Source organism: Dioscorea cayenensis, chromosome 18, assembly GCF_009730915.1.
Source record: "Dioscorea cayenensis subsp. rotundata cultivar TDr96_F1 chromosome 18, TDr96_F1_v2_PseudoChromosome.rev07_lg8_w22 25.fasta, whole genome shotgun sequence".
Classification (NCBI taxonomy): Eukaryota; Viridiplantae; Streptophyta; class Magnoliopsida; order Dioscoreales; family Dioscoreaceae; genus Dioscorea; species Dioscorea cayenensis.
The window spans coordinates 714,035-732,534 of NC_052488.1; the positions used below are offsets into that span (position 1 = coordinate 714,035).

Genomic DNA, 18,500 nt, shown 5'->3' on the forward strand with positions numbered 1-18,500 from the left:
CGCTCGACGACGAGGAGCATGCGGTCTTCCCCGAGGTCGAGCGGCGAAGAAGATGAAAAGAGATGAGGTCGACGACGGGGAAGGCGATGAAGACAAAAGACGAAGACGACGAGATCGAACCCCTCATCGGGCGTCGCTTCCTCCCTCCGTTCCGTCACCGACTTAGGCAGCATGGATCGAAACCTCGGAATGATCCCTAACCCTAACTCTATTACTATCCATGTTGCGGTCTCCGCGATCGAGAATGGTTCCGTTTCGAGTTCGACCCTGTCTTATCCGAGCGTCGCCATCGAAGACCTCACCACTCCGACCGCCGAGGAGCGTCAGCTAACCGGATCGCCAACGCCGATAAAGATTTCTCCTTTAAGACCCCACACGAGCGAGCTAGCTCGAGATCGCTCGCCGGATCTCGGAGCTCGAGCCTCAAGCGTTAGCGCGAGATCAGCGACGATGAGATACTCAATGTCCCTACTCAATGAGGTTTCTATTTAAAAAAATGAGGTCTATGTTTAAAAAATAAGCTCTCTGTTTAAGAAATGAGTTCTCTGTTTAAGAAATGAGTTATCTGTTGATATGCTTGTTTGTCTTTGTTTAACTATCGATGTTTCTGTTTAATATATTGCGTTTACGTTTAAAAAAGTGCTTAAATATCGTTGTTTCTATTTAAATATGTACGAGTGGCCAAGATTAATTGGTTTTCATATCCAGGATTAATTTATCACGTAAATATTTGTTTTTCTGTTTAAATATTAATGTTTTAGTTTAAAAAATGAGTTTTATGTTTAAAAAAATGAGGTTTCTGTTTAAGAAATGAGTTTTCTGTTTAAGAAATGAGTTTTTTGTTTAAGAAATGAACTCTCTGTTTAAGAAATAAGTTCTCTGTTTAAAAAAATGAGCTCTCTGTTTAAAAAAATGAGCTCTCTGTTTAAGAAATGAGTACATGCAAAAAGGAATGCAAAAAAGAATGAAAAAAATGTATGCAAAAAGGTTTAAGGGCAATGATGAAATTTCATAATGCAGGGGGTAAAAAGGAAGTGAAACAATAAAGGAAGGGCTGTCTGAGGTATGCAAAACTCACAGGGGCTGTTTGGGAAGTTTTGAAATTATCGAGGGGTAAACAGTAATTTTCCCAATAAACTACAAGACAAGTAACTCAAATAAAAAAAATTAAATAAAATAAAAGTTATTGAAAATAATAAACAACTAATCTATTTAAAATTTATAAATAATAATAATAATAATAAAATAATTTAAAAATATTTATATATGTATATACAAACAAAACTGTGGCTATAGGTCCGTAGCAAAGTTTGAAAAATAAATCACATGCGATAGCTCTATTTTTTAAAATACTAAATAATAATAATAATAATAATATATTATTTTAAAATAAATAATTTTTAAAAAAGCAATAAAATTATTTTAAAAATAGATTAAAAAACTACAAAATAAGCCAGTTTAATAATTATTAAAAAAAAATAAGAATTCAAAATGAAAAAAAAATCACTTTTTTTAGAATGGAATTTGAATAATTTTAGTGATAAAAAATAAAATGGGGTTTAGCCAGGAAAATGATTTTTTTTTTTTTTTAATTAACCTATGTGGCTCCATGATCCTTGTATTTCAAATCAAAATTTTGCCAACACATTTTTTAAGAAAATTTTAAGATTTTTGTAAATAAATAAGTGAAAAACACTCTTATTTAAAAAAAAATTAAGGACAAACATAGAATTGCTTATTCAATGCATTTATATTCTTATTTTATCTAGGCTTTAAAATTCAATTTCAGATTCTTCTCAAAATAAAAACTTTATGCAATGAACTTGATGTGAATATGGCCATTTTATGCATAATTTCTGGTTTTTTTTTAATGTTTTAACATTCTTTTATAAAAATAAACTATTATAACTTTATTAGAGATGGAAAAACCAAATACAAAAATGCTACAACAAAATTTATAAAATAAAGCACTTATATTAAAAACAATCCAAACAAGGCTTAAATACAAGAAGAGAAACTAAAAACATATACAACAGCAAAGTCAATAGAATTTATTGGGAGTGGATGATTGTTTAGGAAAACAAAATCATACGGATGAAACCATGAAAGCAATGAGCAGGTGGATCATTCATCCAAGATGCCCTGTTTGGACCTATTTTACAAATCATATGCAGAGCAATCCTTATATTTTTATTTTCTTTTTTTAAAGCTAAAGGAATGTCACCACAATATATATATATATTCAATGAAAAAAAAACACAGAGAGATTCCATGTGAATCACAAGCAAAGCACAAGCACATGAAGAGAGAGATAGAGTTCAATGCAAATAGTTAGAGATAAAAGAGTGGAACTAATTAGAAAAAGAATTGCAAGCATATGGAGTACCAACCTTTTTAAGGGGACAAGCTAAGTGGGCTTAGTGGTGAATCAGATACCTAATTTGTTTATTATGAAAATAAAATAAGTAATAAAACTTTATGAGTAAATAACAAAAATAAACTAAAATGAATAAAATAACTGGATGTAAATCCAATCATAGAATACTTAAAATATGCATCAGCATTTTCCCTTACAGAAAAGTCTATCCTAGACACTGACAGAGCATCCCCTCAATTATTCATTCTGATAAGCAATATTGACAAAATACATAAAACTTGTCTTTCCACATAGTCATGTATGCAGTATTAATTAAAGAAATTAACTAAATGGTTCATCATCTCCAAAGCTTTATCACAACCAGGATTAAAGAGATGAAAAACATGGTCTTCTCCATCAGACTCCAAAAGCTCAACCTTTCCTTTCCATCCACTAGCTTTCAGCTTCTCATAATAAAGCCTACCCCTTCCCCTCAAGATGTCCTTACCAGTCACACAAACCATAACCTTCTCACAACCCAACCCTACAAGTGAAGGAGCACTACCCTCCACAAAAGGGTTGACCCTAACATCATCATTCCCACTTGTCCCAGGACACACAAATGGCCATAACTTATCCACTATATCTGCACCAATAATCTCACACTCCAACCTCTCAACTCCCCAAAAATAAGGATGCACCAAAACCATCCCTTTGACCAGCTTCATCCCTTCACTGGACCCATTAATCTTCATCACCATGTTATGAGCTATGTTCCCTCCTGCACTATCTCCACCCACAAACACACGTCCAAAGTCTGCATGGTTTTGCAACCATGCATCATCATTAGACTCTGAGACCACCCATTGAAGTGCCTGCCATGAATCTTCATAACCAGCTGGAAGAGGATGCTCTGGTGCTAATCTATACTCCACTGAGACTATGATTATGCTGCCTTTGGATGAGAGTGAGTTCAGATAGTTGTGATACTGTGGAGAGAAAGCACTTCCTGAACAGAAGCCACCACCATGATAATAAACAAGAACTGGGAACTTCTTTTCTGGCTGGTTTTCAACTTGTTTTGGTAGGTAAAGACGAGCTGAAACACCGGTTCTTGAATCAATGGTTATATGTTTGGAAGAAACTTCATTGAGAGGATCATAAGTCGCCTGAATGAAGTCAGAGGCTATGAGCCTCTCTATGTGACCGTCTTTGTATACTCGGAAATATCCGGGGACTTCCCAATCAACTTCATTGTTGGCTGCCATTGATGAACTTGGGTGAGGAGAAAAGAGAGTATGAAGGTGATGAGGCCGATGAGAATTATTGGTGTTGGAAATGATCAGAAGGTTGTTTATAGAGCTAGAAAATAAAATTCATGAAAGGAAGGGAGATATATTCACATCAAATTTGACATCTTAATTTGTCTCTTTTCATATTTTCCAAGATTGATCAATTCAAACTATTAAATGTTAATATTTCATGAAAAAAAGAGAGTGTGTGTGTGTGTGTGTGTGTGTGTATATGTCAATATTTTAAAAACTTGGCAAAAGAGAGCATCTTGAACACTGGAAGAATATATTGAAAAAAGATCTAAATTTTTGTTAATTTTTCCAAATAAAAACTAAGCAAAATCCTTTTCTTGCAGTTACCCAAATTTGACGTTAATTGAGCTGAATAATTCGTGTCCAGTTTGTTGACATACACGTTGATGGTGAGGGGCCATATGGAAGAACATGAAGCGGTGAGCTTTTATGGGGTCCTCCATATCAAATGAGTGAGAAAACAAATTTTTGGTAAAATCACTTATCAGGGCTTGTGTTATTCCACAAGTGATCATATAGTCATCAGAGGTAAAGGTGAAAATAGGAGAGACGATGATGAGGAATAAGAAAAAGAACAAGGGTAAATATGTAATTTTAATAAAATAATTTATTAAAAACAATAATATTTTTACCTAATAGATTTTCCGAATAGGTTTCTGAATAACATGGATGTTAAGTTGGCATTCATGTGTCAGCATCAACGTTATTCTGTCTTTATCTCTTTTTTAAAAAAAAATTAATTTTCTTTAATGACAAGGTCTTATATGCTCATAAATGAATTTGAAGGGGTAACGTTGTTGACTAAGTCAAGAGTTTATTTAGTCATTTTCAAATTTGTAGGGGTCTAAAATTCTAAATAGTCTTTATGTGTAAATTTTCCGAATAGGTTTCTGAATAACGTGGATGTTAAGTTGACATTCATGTCAGCATCCACGTCATTATGTCTTTATCTTTTTTTTTTAAAAAAAATTAATTTCTCTTTAATGGCAAGGTCTTATATGGTCATAAATGAATTTAAAGGGGTAACGTTGTTGACTAAGTCAAGAGTTTATTTAGTCATTTTCAAATTTATAGGGGTCTAAAATTCTAAATAGTCATTATGCGTAAACTTTTTTTAGGGTGATAGAATTTTAATTATTTTATAAATTTTTTAATCTTATTTGGATTATCAGAATTATTCTCTTTATCAAGTAAAGAGTCAAAAAAATCAACTCTGTCTAATATTAATTGAGGTGAATAGATTATCTACTTTATTTTTTTTTTTAAAAAAATTGCTTTTAAATCAATACCATAAAAAAAATACACTTCCTATAGTAAGCTAAAATCTCTCTATGTAAGCTTAAGGCAATCCTTTATGTTAGCAACTTAGCATCGGTCTCAACACTCTGAATTTTCTTGAAAGTTTTTTTTAATTAATTAATTAATGCAAAATCCATAGAACATGACAGGTATTTTAAAACTTTTCTCAACAAATCAATGAGGACAAAACCTCCGGAGCCCCACACCAATCAAATATTTTTTTATTATTTTCACACAATTATGTATAGGGATGAAATTGAATTATTCACCTCTCACATAAAAATTAAATGTTTTACCATTTAATTATGACCATTCTCCACAAATCATTTTCAAATTTAAAAAATTTAAAAAGTTATCCTATATCAAATTGCGTTATAACTAATTATCATAATTTACATATATATAGCTCTTTCAAAGTATATTTTTTAATATACTCTTATAAATAAAATATTTTCTTATATATATTTTTCTGATTAAAAATTATCTTAGAATTTTTATTAAAATATAGATTAATATTTTATATTTTTCATCAAAATTTCTATTTTTGAGAGTGATAACTTTTATTTTTTACTTTGCTTTATCTTATTAGGTCAGACCCTTGTGAACAATTTTTTGGGTAAATGAAAATCTGCTAAATAAGATCAAGATTAAATTTTTAGATGGATTTTCAACAAATCCAACCCAAGTTTAGTCTTTGAGTCACCGATTCGATTCACTAGGTTAACACAGATCAAGTTTGACAACTATGCACTAGAGTAATTGTACGAAAAAAAATGGTAGAAAATAAGTTAAAAAGTCATGAGAACTGAACAGTTGAAATAAAAATACATCAAAGTCTCCATAACAAAATGACATTGGCCATTGATGTGAAATATTTAAATAGATCTTGAGTTTAAATTCTGCAGGATACACTATTAGTGGTAATGAATCTCTAATTATGGATTCGGGTTTACAATTTGAATCCAACATCATTGACAATGGCACACATATTAGACATTCAATTTTTTACCTGTGCACGCATTTGTCACATTTGTCCTTAAAAAAAAAAAAAACAGTGGGCACAATCCCATTAGTAGAGGTGGCAATACTTTGTCTTGGCCCGCCGGCCCAATTTTGTCCGGCCCGGAATAAACCGGGTTTGGACAAAAATTTTAGTAATATGGGCCAGGTCCGGACATAGTCTAGTTGTCCGGATTTAAATCTGGGCCTGGTCCGGCCCAAGAAATCCAGACAACTGGGCTATTATATTTTTAAATTTCTTATATATATAATGTTAAGCCCACTTGCCCAAGCCCATGTTTTTTTATTGCTAATTAAATATAGTTTAATATTTAAATGATTGTTCATGATTCAAAACCCAAGCCCATATATGATTGTTTTTTTATTTCTTTTATATATATATATATATATATATATGATTGTTCATGTTTTTTTATACATTTCAAGCCCAAGCCCATATTTTTCTTATATATATTTTTAAATTTTTTATATATATCCGGACAACCGGGCATTTGTTCATGATTGTCATTGAAATGTATATTAAATGTCCGGATTTAAATGTATATAGTTTAGTATTTAAATTAATTTTAAATGTATATTATAATATTTAAATAAAATTCGGCATCGGACAACCTAATTTTGAAAAAAAACCGAGTCTGGGCAAATCACACTTGTCCGGATTTAAAATCGGGCCGGATCCGGGCATCTAATTTAATTATTTATAATAGTAGTTGTCCTGACAATCGAACAACAAATTAACAATTATTAATTTTAATCCAATCTTGGACCATATCGATAAAACCAAAGATACCAAATTCAATAACAATATCTTATATCATCATCCTCATCCAAGTTCACCGTCAATGGCGGCTGCAAGCAAAGAAGCTTCCCGGCAACTCCACAAAAACTTGGAAACAACATATATATGATTGTTCTTCCATTACGTCAATTAATTAATGATAATCAAATAATTATATGTCAAAAGTTTGAATTCAATCTTGGATAGCACCATTAAGCCAAACATGTCCAATTATTTAATTTAATTAAGTAGTCCTCTCCTTAATCAACCTTAGTTTCTCTACAAACAAGCCTCTCATTTCCTCATCCTCACCACCTTCACACACTCTTTAACTCACCTCAAGTTCATCAAGCAATGGCAACAAACAATGAAGTTATTTGGGAAGTGGCCAATTATCTCCGTGTATACAAAGATGGTCAAATAGAGAGGCTAGCACACCCAGGCCCTGATTTCGTTCATGCTGCTTATGATCCTATCAATGGAGTTTCTTCCAAAGATATAACCATTGATCCAAAAAACAATGTTTCAGCTCGTCTTTATCTACCAAAACAAGTAGAAAACCAGCCAGAAAAGAAAGTCCCAGTTCTTGTTTATTATCATGGTGGCTGCTTCTGTTTAGGAAGTGCTTTCTCTTCATGGAATCAAAACTATCTCAACTCACTCTCATCCAAAGGCAACATAATCATAGCCTCAGTAGAGTACAGGTTAGCACCAGAGCATCCTCTTCCAACAGGATATGAAGATTCATGGCAGGCACTTCAATGGGTGGTCTCAGAGACTAAAAATGATGCATGGTTGCAAAACCATGCAGACTTTGGACGTGTGTTTGTGGGTGGAGATAGTGCAGGAGGGAACATAGCTCATCACATGGTGATGAAGATTGGGTCCAGTGAAGGGATGAAGGTGATCAAAGGGATGGTTTTGGCGCACCCATATTTTTGGGGAATTGAGAGGTTGGAGTGTGAGATTGCAAAGGCTGGAAATGAATCCTCAAAGGTATTAACTGTAGATGAACTGGATAAGATGTGGCCTTCTGTGTGTCCTGGAACAAGCGGGAATGATGATGATAGGATTAACCCTTTTGTGGAGGGTGCCCCTTCACTTGCAGGGTTGGGTTGTGAGAAGGTTATGGTTTGTGTGGCTGGTAAGGACTTATTGAGGGATAGGGGTAGAGTTTATTATGAGAACTTGAAAGGAAGTGGATGGAAAGGAATGGTTGGACTTCTGGAGTCTCAAGGAGAGGACCATTGTTTTTATCTTCTTAATCCTGGTTGTGATAAAGCTTTGGAGATGATTAAAGTTTTAGTTGATTTCTTTAAGTAATGCTGCATCTGCATGAACAATATTGGAACAAAAAGTCTTATGTATTACTGAAATGCTGGAGTTAATTACTCTCTAAATTAATTACTATTTTGGTTTTTTTAGCTGATGGGACACATATGAAGACACTGATTGTGCTTAATTCTTATTTTTATCATTATATTTTATTATTTCTTATATGCCTAAAATTAACAGTAAAATGTCTAATTCATTAGAAAATTTTATGTAAGCATGCATGATGTTTTTTTTTTGGTTCAAAATTAACTTATAAAATGAGAGTTTGCACGGGACAAAAGAACATGATAAGATTGGTTTTTTGAGAAAAATAAATAAAAGTAAATAAAAAATTGTTTTGGTATTTTGTCCTACAAGTGGGATGATTGGTGTTTCTAAGATAATTTATAATTTATTTTCCTACTAATCAGGGTGAGGTGTTACCCCAAGAAACATTTCTAAGAGTATAAAAAAAAATATATTTGGACTAACATTTTGTGAATAAAATTCCTTCAGAGGAAAATTTCTCATGTCTCCTAACTTGTCACTTTCTTTAATCTCTTGAAGCCTTGCTAGACTTTGGGACCTTGCCTATTTTAGTTTAAGTGAAAATCTTGCCAAGCTCAGTAAATTTATGAGATTTTATAGTTATTTATGAAAAAATAAAAATTATTTGGACAAACTCGTTTTCAAGATTTAGTTGGATATATATAAATCATGAAGTTTTGTTGCCATATAATATATTAATTCTGTTTCTTAATTTGCTACTTCCCTCATGATTTAGATGTCAGTTTTTTTTTTAAAATTTTTGTGACATACTAATTAATTTGAAGGACGTCCAAGTTATGAAGTTCTTTTTTTTTTATTATCTGTTAAGAGTAGAAAATAGTACCTTTGTTTTTAAAACGTATATCACAAACCTTTTTTTTTCTAGTTAAAAAATCTCTAAACAGGTTAACCTACATAATCCTCTAAGTTAAATTTAGATAAAATATAATTTTAATTATTAGTTAATTTTAGTTTTTAGTGATCATTTATCACTTGAAAAGTCCTTCCACGTGCACACATTCAATTTAATGCGTGACCTAGAACAAAAACTAAACTGATGATGTATATTTTAGAAAAACTGATAATGTATATTTTAGAAAATAGATAATAATGTATATAGTGGATGATAAATTCCCGGTTCGTGCAAATGCTCCTGATGTATATAGAATTTATTATTTTTATAAAAAGAACATTTAAAAGTCTTAGATGAAATTAAAAAAAATCTTGAAATTCCTAAAACTCTCTAGATGCTTAATGACTTCGAATTATTTTAAATGTCTTGCTCAAACATCCATCAACATTGAGCAATTTAAAATTACTATGGAGGTAGGGTGACAAACACCAACTTTTAGGGGCGTACGTGGGTGGGAGAATTGCCACAACCTCTTAACCCTCTTAAAACTGTGAAACTCGGTTAGGGAGAATCAAACTTATATCTCTCCCAAACAAGAGGACACAGGTACTTGCTATTTTTACATGTTATTTTGTCTTGCCAATGAACTTGCTATGGCTAAACTTGTGAACTTGACTCAATCTCGAGAAACTCTCTCAACGACAAAGAGCTACTTAGGTTAGACAGAGCTCACCCAACTTCACCGAACTCTTCATGGCTAAGTTTCTCCCAACCTCGAGGAGCTAGACTGAGATGACGTATGCTTCCTCCAATACAGGTCCTAAGGGCGAGACAACCCCATAAATCCCCAAGATGAGGAAGGCTGAAAGCAATTAAATAATTTTAATAAATAAAATTAATTTTAAAAAATAAAAATGTCAAGGAATTTAAAATATCTGTAAGAATCTTATTGCCTTTTTTTACTAAAATAAAATATAAAATAAACACTAATTAAATTCTAATAAAAAAATTAATCATAACAGAATTGACTAGAAGCCAGAGCTCTAAAAAAAGTTATTTAATCAACTAATGAATAATTCTTTAATAATAATGGTGTTTATAATTTGCTTTTTATGAAAGAAATGATGTGAAGTGATCCATATAAAATTTGATTTTGGATTAATTTGTATAAAATCTGACTTTTTAAAAAATAAAAATAAAAAACTCTAGAGAGAGAGAAAAAGAGAGAGAAGGGAAAGAGGGGAAGGCCGCCTGCAAAAGTAGGGAGGGGAAGTGTAATACTTTGAATCTTTGGATATTTATTGAAAAATATATTCAGGGTATTATTATAGTTGCAGTAAAATTTTTCTACAGAGCAATCTTGTTGAGAAACCCCAAGTGGAAATAATAAAGACCTAAATGTGAATGTTTTCAAAAGATTTTGGGTTAAAGAGTAATAGAAATTGACATGAAATATTTTTGGAAACCAAGGACTGTAGGGTAAGATATAAGGGACTTTTTTGAAATACTGTGTTGCAATCCAGGGATCGTTGGACAGTCTGTAAGGACTTTTCGGAAATACTATTTCATGATTCAAGGATCATTGGTAAATTTTTAGGGACCTTATTGTAAGAAATTGTATTTCAGTGAATTTTGGCTGAAAACTTAAGTTGAGAGAAAACTCTAGAATTTGATGGTTTCACCTCCTCCTTCTCCATCAGAGCTACAGTACCCGAGAGAGAGAGAGAGAGAAGGAAGAAATTAAAGGTTTTTAAGGAAAGGGACTTGGAGATCGTTGAAGGGAGAATAGAATGAAGTATTTTTTGGTAAGTATTTTGATGATTTATTTATTGATATACTTGGATATATGTGTGTGTGTGTGTTTTAGATTGAAAATTTCATGTTTTTCTTAGAGAAGATAGTTTGATGATGGAAAATGATAAATTGTTGTTAATAAGGGTTGTTGCTTCAATTTTGGTTGGAAAATATTTGTATTTATGATGAATATTGCTTGAAAATTGAAATGGAGATGAGATTTTCGGGTTTACTGTAGCATTATTGTAGTACCAAGATTAGAGTTTGGTTTAGTTAATTAAGTTGATGATGATGATGATGATTAAGATGTTAATGATGATGGTTGGATTGAAATTGATTGGGTTTAGCCAAATTGATATGGTTGGATCAAACCATGTTGGAGTAACTTGGTTGAGTTGGGTTTGATTTGGTTGAATGGGCTTGATCAAATCAAGTGGAGTAGATTTGATTTGGTTTAGTCAAGTTCATTAAATGGATTGGAGTTGGGTTTGAATGAGAATTGTAGTGGTTGGGTTTAATGGAATTGATTTGGTCTAGGTTTGGTCAAATCAAGTTGAGTTTGGTTAGACTTGAATTGTTTGGTTAAGTCAAATTGGTTGAAGTTGATTTGGGTTTGGTTTGGGTGTTGGGCTAAGGGTTTTGGGCTGAACCAATTGGAAGAGAATTGGGTTCGGTTGAACCAAGCTGGTTCAACAGATTTTGTATAAGAATTGAGTTGGTTCAAGGCTGGTTGGTTTAATTAAATTTGGTTCAGTGAAATTGAGGTTGGTTCAGGTTGATTCAGAATGATTTAGCCCAAATTGAGTTGGTTTAAGTGCAATTGAAGGCCAATTTGATTATGTAAAATCAGGTTTGAACCGATTGGAGTGAGTTGGTCCAATTAGAGAGCCTGTTATTGTTTCTTGTATTTTTTTTTGGATTTAATTGTGGTCATTAGCCTGTATTTATCTATTTATTTTTATTTCGTTATCATGTTAGATGTTGATTAGATTTGGGATGGAGTTCCAGATCTAGCAAGAAACCCAAGGGAGACCAGGTGAGTTGGTAGTGGCTATTATTTTAAATAATTGATTAATTATTATTAATTTGAAATAATTATTTAATGGCTAGTATTTTGGAAATAATAGTTTAATTATTTCATTTCATTATGTTTAATTGTGTATTCTGTTGAAATATACTTATATTCATTTGCCGTTGATGTGCCATGACAATCATATTGATACATCAGTTTTGTATGATTATACATATTTACAAACAGTGAAAATACATGTATATATGATTTAATTATTCGATTCATGTATTTATTTTTGATGGTTACATATGCTTTGATTTGGAATGATTTGTGAAAACATGTGCGCATATTAAAATGTTTTACCGGCAATGTTTGTGGAATTGGTTTTCAATCCTAGTATAGGAATAGTATCATGGATCTAGATTTTATTAGCATTATGCTTTGTTATGCTTTTGACATTGGCTTTGTGGAAATAATGTTTACTTCCGAGATGTGAATGATTGTCTTGGATAAGGACCTTGTGATATGATTTATACAGATTGTATTATTACTACATTTACATGATGGTTTGGATGGTGACAGTGGGCTAAGGCCCGACTATTGCAGTAGTGGGTTCCCATGGCTCAACCTTTTGAGGTGGCGTGATGGATCTGAGTGTTGATTTGTCCAGATCAGGTGGAGCGTAGAGCCCTGATTAGATGATACATCGGGATCCCCGGGTCACCATACGGGACTGGTGGGCCAACGTAAATGTTATAAAGACTTTGGCGGCTCCCAACCTAGTCGCGACTGCGGCTAAGTTGGGGAGAGTTTTTAGGCTGCAGATTTGAGGACAGTTTTTATATTACTTGTTAATTTGGATTTTCTGCGAAAATTTATTTGATGTTGATTTATGACGAATTTAAGTTTCAAAAGCTCTTTAAAATTGTATTTTGCTAGAATTCTGGTAATGTTGGGAAAATTATTTGAGGAATTGATGTTTATATACGTTATGTACACTACATATAATTATTTAAAATTATTCAGCCACTACCGACCAACTGAACATGCTGTAGTTGCAGGAGCAGGACCCTAGTAGATCACTTGATTGAGTATAGAGCTAGTCAGGGTTGAATCCAAGATTGCAGTGGGTACAATATCTTTCTTTCTATTTGTGCGTATCGTGATCTTGTAGCTGTTGTACCAGCAAAGTTTGAGTAATTATATTTGTTGTATTTATGTATTTGAACCTGTAGTTGATGTAAAGTTGTAAATTGTGATTTATAAGTCTGATTTGGTTTTTGAGGGGCGTTAGTTTCCAATTAAAAAGGAATTTTTAACTGATGGGTGTCACATTTACCTCGGTAGAAGGGGTGGGTGTGACAGGAAGGCCCCCTCCTTCCTCTGCCCCTGAGTAAAAGAGAGAGAGGGAGGAAGGGGGGTTCGCCGGCGATAAGGGGGGCACCCCCCTCTCCGCCCCTACCTATATATAAACTATAATCAAGGGTTTAATTGTATTTTTCTTATTTAGTAAAATACGGGTCAGATCCTGACCTTAATCCAAAACCCGAACTTGTAAGAGTTCAAGAAAATCTAAGAGGTGGACAAGAAGAGGAGCACAATGGCAATGGGGTTTTCTTGGAAGCTTTGGAAGCTCGCATTCATCGTTCTCTACTCCCTCACTTTCTACGCACTTGTTATCCATCGATTTCTCCAACCATCCCACTGTAATCAAATTGAATCACTCTCCTAACTTCTTGATTGCTAGAATCATCGTGGATTCATGCATCAATTGCCTTTCCTCCAGATAATTCTTACAGGTTGTTTGGTCCGCGTCCTGGATGGATTCTTGGTCACCTTAATGTAAGCATCCACTTCTTGAATCTGATTTTCTCGTATTTGGAAGTAAATCCTTGAACAAATGAAGTTTGATTCTGAGTCTGTTGTCTTGAAAATGTTTAATGTCATTTAGGGTGTGTTTGGATTTAGGGAATTTGGAGCAAAAGAGATGAACATGAAAAATGATTCATTTTGTTTTCTTGATTTTAGTCGAATGAAGAAATGAGATGAATAAACAAATTAAAGAAATTTACTGAAGACAATTTTGATTAATCTATAATGATATTTTCAAGATTTGGTTTTGAACAACTGGTGTCTAACCTTTGTTTTGACTAATTTGATGCACTCAAGCTCAAGTTCGACTGGTAGATAATGTAGTAAATAATGTATCAAAATTGTAGTCATTTTCCAAATCTCTTGTGAATATCTCCCCTTGATGGTTTAAGCTATGTACATGATTTGCTCAAATTGCTTATCCTTCTTAGGTTAGGATAATTTAGTGTAAATGACCTAGATGCTTTTTCCGGGGCTTGTGTGCTGTATATATGAAATAATAAGCTGGTAGCAATAAATTAGTTGTGTAGTGCCAAATCTTGTTGGAACCCCATTAAGTTTTCTTTGCAATTGAGTGAAATTTTGGGCAAAAGTGTTTTGTAATCCACTATGATTCTAGCAATGCCATTATTCGAGAAGGATTAATTTGAGAACTTACTATTTTTTTTATTTTGTTTCCTTCCATCTTATTTACCTATTGAATGCAACCCCTCTCCATAAATTTTTCCTGCATGCTTTATTTTTGTAGGACCTTTCGGATCCACAATGGAGAAATTTTCGTGGAAATCTACCCATTCTTATGCTTGTGTTTGGGATATTCACATTGGTAGCAAATACAATCAAGTACTTCTATCACTTGAGAGCAAGAGAGATGTCACTTATCTGGAGTTTTTTGTCCTTCTGTTATCTATCATATTTACATGGAGCTTGGTATACGGTCTTATCCCATGAATGTTTTATTTTGTTTTTGTTTCTAACTTTATATGTACTTATCTAACTTGCTTTTCCAAATTACAGTGTTGTCTTTATCCTTTTGATCTTTTCAATGAACATTTTCCTAGTGAAGGTTTGAGCTTCTGACTGTCATGCATTTTTCTCTATGCTTATTTTTGTTTTTTATTCAATTGTTGAACATGAGTATGCAAAATTTTAGCTTCTTATTTCAAGTTAATGCATTCATGCTTAAGTGCAGTGGTGTACATCATCATATAAGGTGGATATATTTGTTGAATACCATGTGCACTCATGCATACATCTCTGATGCTTTCAAACTCATAATTTTAATGTTAAATTGTGCATTTTGTGATTGTCATCATAATTGTGTTGAAATACCATGATGGTATCAGGTATTCATGTAACCGAAATTGCTAAGTGATGTAGTTGGCAATCTCTTATTGGTCTATTGATTTGTAAAAGCCAGAAACTCAAGTGATCACTTTTACAAATTTTTAAGAATATAACAGAGGGCCATATGAAGTCTGTCAAGGCCCATAGGTATATGACAATAATATAAAAAGGCATCGATTCTCAATTTTAATGTGATGCTTTCATTTATTAACATTCTTTTCAAGTAAAAGTATGTTGGTGTGATTTATATAACGCAAGTATACGCTATCGCAAACAAGTAATATAATGATAAGAGAGTATCGTTCGCACGAGGATTGTGCTTATTAATTACCAAAATTACTAACCCTAATTTTACTTTACTAATGAGATTGAAGAGATTTAATTTAGAAAATCTAATACAAGGACTAGAGAGAGAGAGAGAGAGAGAGAGAGAGAGAGAGAGAGAGAGAGAGAGAGAAATCAATGTCAAGAGATTCTAGGGTTTTCGAGTTCACCTAGACTAATTCCACTAGATCATCTAGTTTAATTAATCAATGTTTGTTTCTTATGTTGTCATCAAAATTTCCTAAATTACATAATGATCTTTCTCAAGCATCAATAGCATATTCCACTAGATAAGTTAACTTCATTTCTGAGATAACTGTGAACCTATGGAACTCATTAAGCTCTAGAAATTTATAATGATGCATACAACCTCATAAATATCTCTGTCTTATGATGATTGTATGATATTTCAACCAAGACCTAATTCAATTATCACCTCTCGGTCTCAAATCAAATTACTAATCATGCAATTGGTGATCAAGCAATCGCAAGCATTAAGCATAGATTAAAATATCCAACATAGTTTTGAAACAAGCATCAATTGAATTAAACAAAGATAAATCTAGGTTTTAAAACATAATAATAAAGTTAGACATATTAATAAAGTTCATAATCAAATAAATAAAGAAAAACTAAAAACTAAAGCCTGGCAATGAATCCACTCCAAATCTTTGCTCCCGGCCTCTTGATCTCCGAAATTCTCCTCCTTCTTTCGTCTCAACCCTAGTCCCTTTTATAACATAAAAATCGGGGTAGCGCCTAGGCGCTATAGTTTTTGTTTTGCACCTCTTAATGGTGTAGCGCCTAAGCGCTGCATGCTAGCGCCTAGGCGCTAGATTTTCTGTTTTGCTTGTTCCCTCTTTGTTGAAACTTTGCTCTTCTTTCTCCAATTTTGTGCCTTTTACATGTTCTTCCTTCATATCATTCTCTTTTTTTCTACAATGAAATAACAATAAGATTAGGAGTAAAATTGGTTCAAAATAATTCAAATTTAATTCATTATGAGTTAAAGAAGGTCTATATATTGAATGTAAATTATACTCATCAAAGTACTTTATCAGTTTATGATATAGTGTTACAGTGTTCTTATAGTTGATTTCGCAAGAATTAAGTCACTCTTATTGGTGATTATCTTGACGTGTTAGCTTGGTAAATACTTACCATTAGTTCGTTCTAATTTTTTTTTTTAATAAACTTTGAGCACTTTTCAAATACTATTCCTTTGCATTTTGGTCTGTGTTGCAGATTTTTGCTCGAACAAAGTACTTCGTGTACATGCTTTGGATCTTCAACATTGCTGTTCTTTTGTTGAACCTTGTGTATGAGAGATATTTGGTCACCTTATTTGGGTTTGTCATCAATAATTCATTTCATGCCATCAAAAATTCATATTGTTGTAGTTTTTTTTAATATTTATTTCTGGATATTCTCATGAAAAAACAGGGCAAACTTGGCTTTCTTAGATAGTTATCGCGGAACTTTTAGATGGCACATATGCTTTAACTTAGGTAAATTTCATGTGATTGGCCTTTTTTTTTTTTAAGTTACAATAATAATTACAATGGATGTGTTTGTTATGTGGCATAAATATGGACAAAACAAAATAACCATTTTTGTACCATTTTATATCCTTTGTAGGTATTATAATCCTGCTTTTTGATGTCTGAAATTGACTTAAAATTTTGTAGTATGAGAAAACATATTATATATGTATATATGTTGTGTTGGTTACTTATTAGAATTTTATTATTGTGAAAATACATGTAAATAGCAGATAATTTAGTCTTTAATAATTATAAAAATATTTTAGCCAAAATTATTTATTTTTTCTTGATAATTATGTATAATTACAAGCACTTATGATTAAAAGTTAAATAAATTAAATTAAATTTATGTCATATTTATAAACATAAAAAGAATTTAGAGAATTTTATAACGCTTGAAGGTTATTATTGATATTTGGCAATTTTTGTATTTGTACTATTCATGTTCCATCAAGCACATTTAACAACAATATACTAATTTTGCCTTGTCGAGTCTTGTCCTTTGTTTCCCTTGCCATATTTTCCCATCTTTGTTGCCAAATGTTACCTACATGTCTTGACGTTGTTGCCGCATTCTTAGACATGTGCTTTTGGCATGTCATCGGCATTTTCTATTGAATAAGTTTTCATATGTTGGGTGATTGCATTGGTTGCAATTGTATTGATGCTCATGTTTTTGTGTTGGTCGGATTCCCGCATTGTTGTAGCATTCTTGCCGGATGAGACATGTCAATGTGTGCATGTATACAGCTTTTTGTATTGAGGTTCACTTTCCTTATGGGAGCTGTGCAATATATTCTTCTACCTTTTTTCCTTGTTTGTGTTAAATAGTTATTTTGCGCATGATAAGCTTTGGGCTGGATTACCATTGGTTTTCCTTGCAAGATTCTCGTTTTGATCAAAAGGTATAATTCTTGTGCACACCTTTTCAACTCATTCCAAACCTTATGTTTGTCATTAAACATCAGCAATATTGCAATTTCATGAGCAAATCTTAATTGATTTCATGGAGTAGTTTTTGCTGGTTATTAGAAATACTTATTTGGTTTAATAGATGAAAGTCTAGTTTACATCTTATTTGATCTTTTATTTGACATGATCAATGTTGGTTTGAGTTTTTAAATGATGGCCCCTATTGTTGGGTATGTGTAGCCTGATTGTGTGACATCCCGGATGTGCGGAAGAGCATCGGTTTAGGTTGGAGGTGCGGGGAGAACACCCCGCAGTAGGATACAAGGGTAATTTGTATATGGTTAGGATTATAGTTTGATAATCTTGTAAATTGTACCTAGATAGGATTTGTATCCAGATAGGTTTAGGATCTGGATAAGTTTAGGATCCAGATATGATTTACCCTCTTCCAGATATGCCTCAGAGTTCTAATTTAGGTATGTCTCAGAGTTCCAATCCATTTATGCCTCTAAAGCTCTAATCCAGATATACCTCAGATTTCTTCTATATATAGGCAGTCCCTTGTAAGATGTAAATGTGCTTCAGATATTGAAATAAAACCCTAGTGCGGCCGTGGACGTAGGCAATCTTGCTGAACCACGTAAATCTTGTCTTGTCTTTCTTGTGATTGTTTTCTACTTTATTTTTCTCTCTCGATCTTTG

The 18,500-nt window shown here is 32.7% G+C and overlaps 3 protein-coding genes across 3 annotated transcripts in view; 2 read left to right on the forward strand and 1 right to left on the reverse strand.

Annotated features, from left to right (window-relative positions):
* Positions 1–2,542: 2,542 nt before the first annotated feature.
* Positions 2,543–3,770, reverse strand: LOC120281944 (probable carboxylesterase 2). Its single transcript, XM_039288634.1, has one exon. The coding sequence runs from the start codon at positions 3,622–3,624 to the stop codon at positions 2,686–2,688; it is 939 nt and encodes a 312-aa protein (XP_039144568.1). The 5' UTR covers positions 3,625–3,770; the 3' UTR covers positions 2,543–2,685.
* Positions 3,771–7,053: 3,283 nt separating this feature from the next.
* On the forward strand, positions 7,054–8,156 carry LOC120282525 (probable carboxylesterase 2). Its single transcript, XM_039289350.1, has one exon. The coding sequence runs from the start codon at positions 7,133–7,135 to the stop codon at positions 8,099–8,101; it is 969 nt and encodes a 322-aa protein (XP_039145284.1). The 5' UTR covers positions 7,054–7,132; the 3' UTR covers positions 8,102–8,156.
* A 6,394-nt stretch (positions 8,157–14,550) lies between these two features.
* LOC120281881 (membrane-bound O-acyltransferase gup1-like) overlaps positions 14,551–18,500 on the forward strand; it is a 77,422-nt gene continuing 73,472 nt past the window's right edge. The window contains exon 1 of the mRNA XM_039288580.1: positions 14,551–14,601. The gene's annotated coding sequence lies outside the window, so the exon portion shown is untranslated. The remainder of the gene's footprint in view (positions 14,602–18,500) is intronic.

Excerpts from the sequence above, each read along its gene's own strand:
- LOC120281944 (XM_039288634.1), bottom strand. The coding sequence starts at position 3,624 with ATGGCAGCCAACAATGAAGTTGATTGGGAAGTCCCCGGATATTTCCGA.
- LOC120282525 (XM_039289350.1), top strand. The coding sequence starts at position 7,133 with ATGGCAACAAACAATGAAGTTATTTGGGAAGTGGCCAATTATCTCCGT.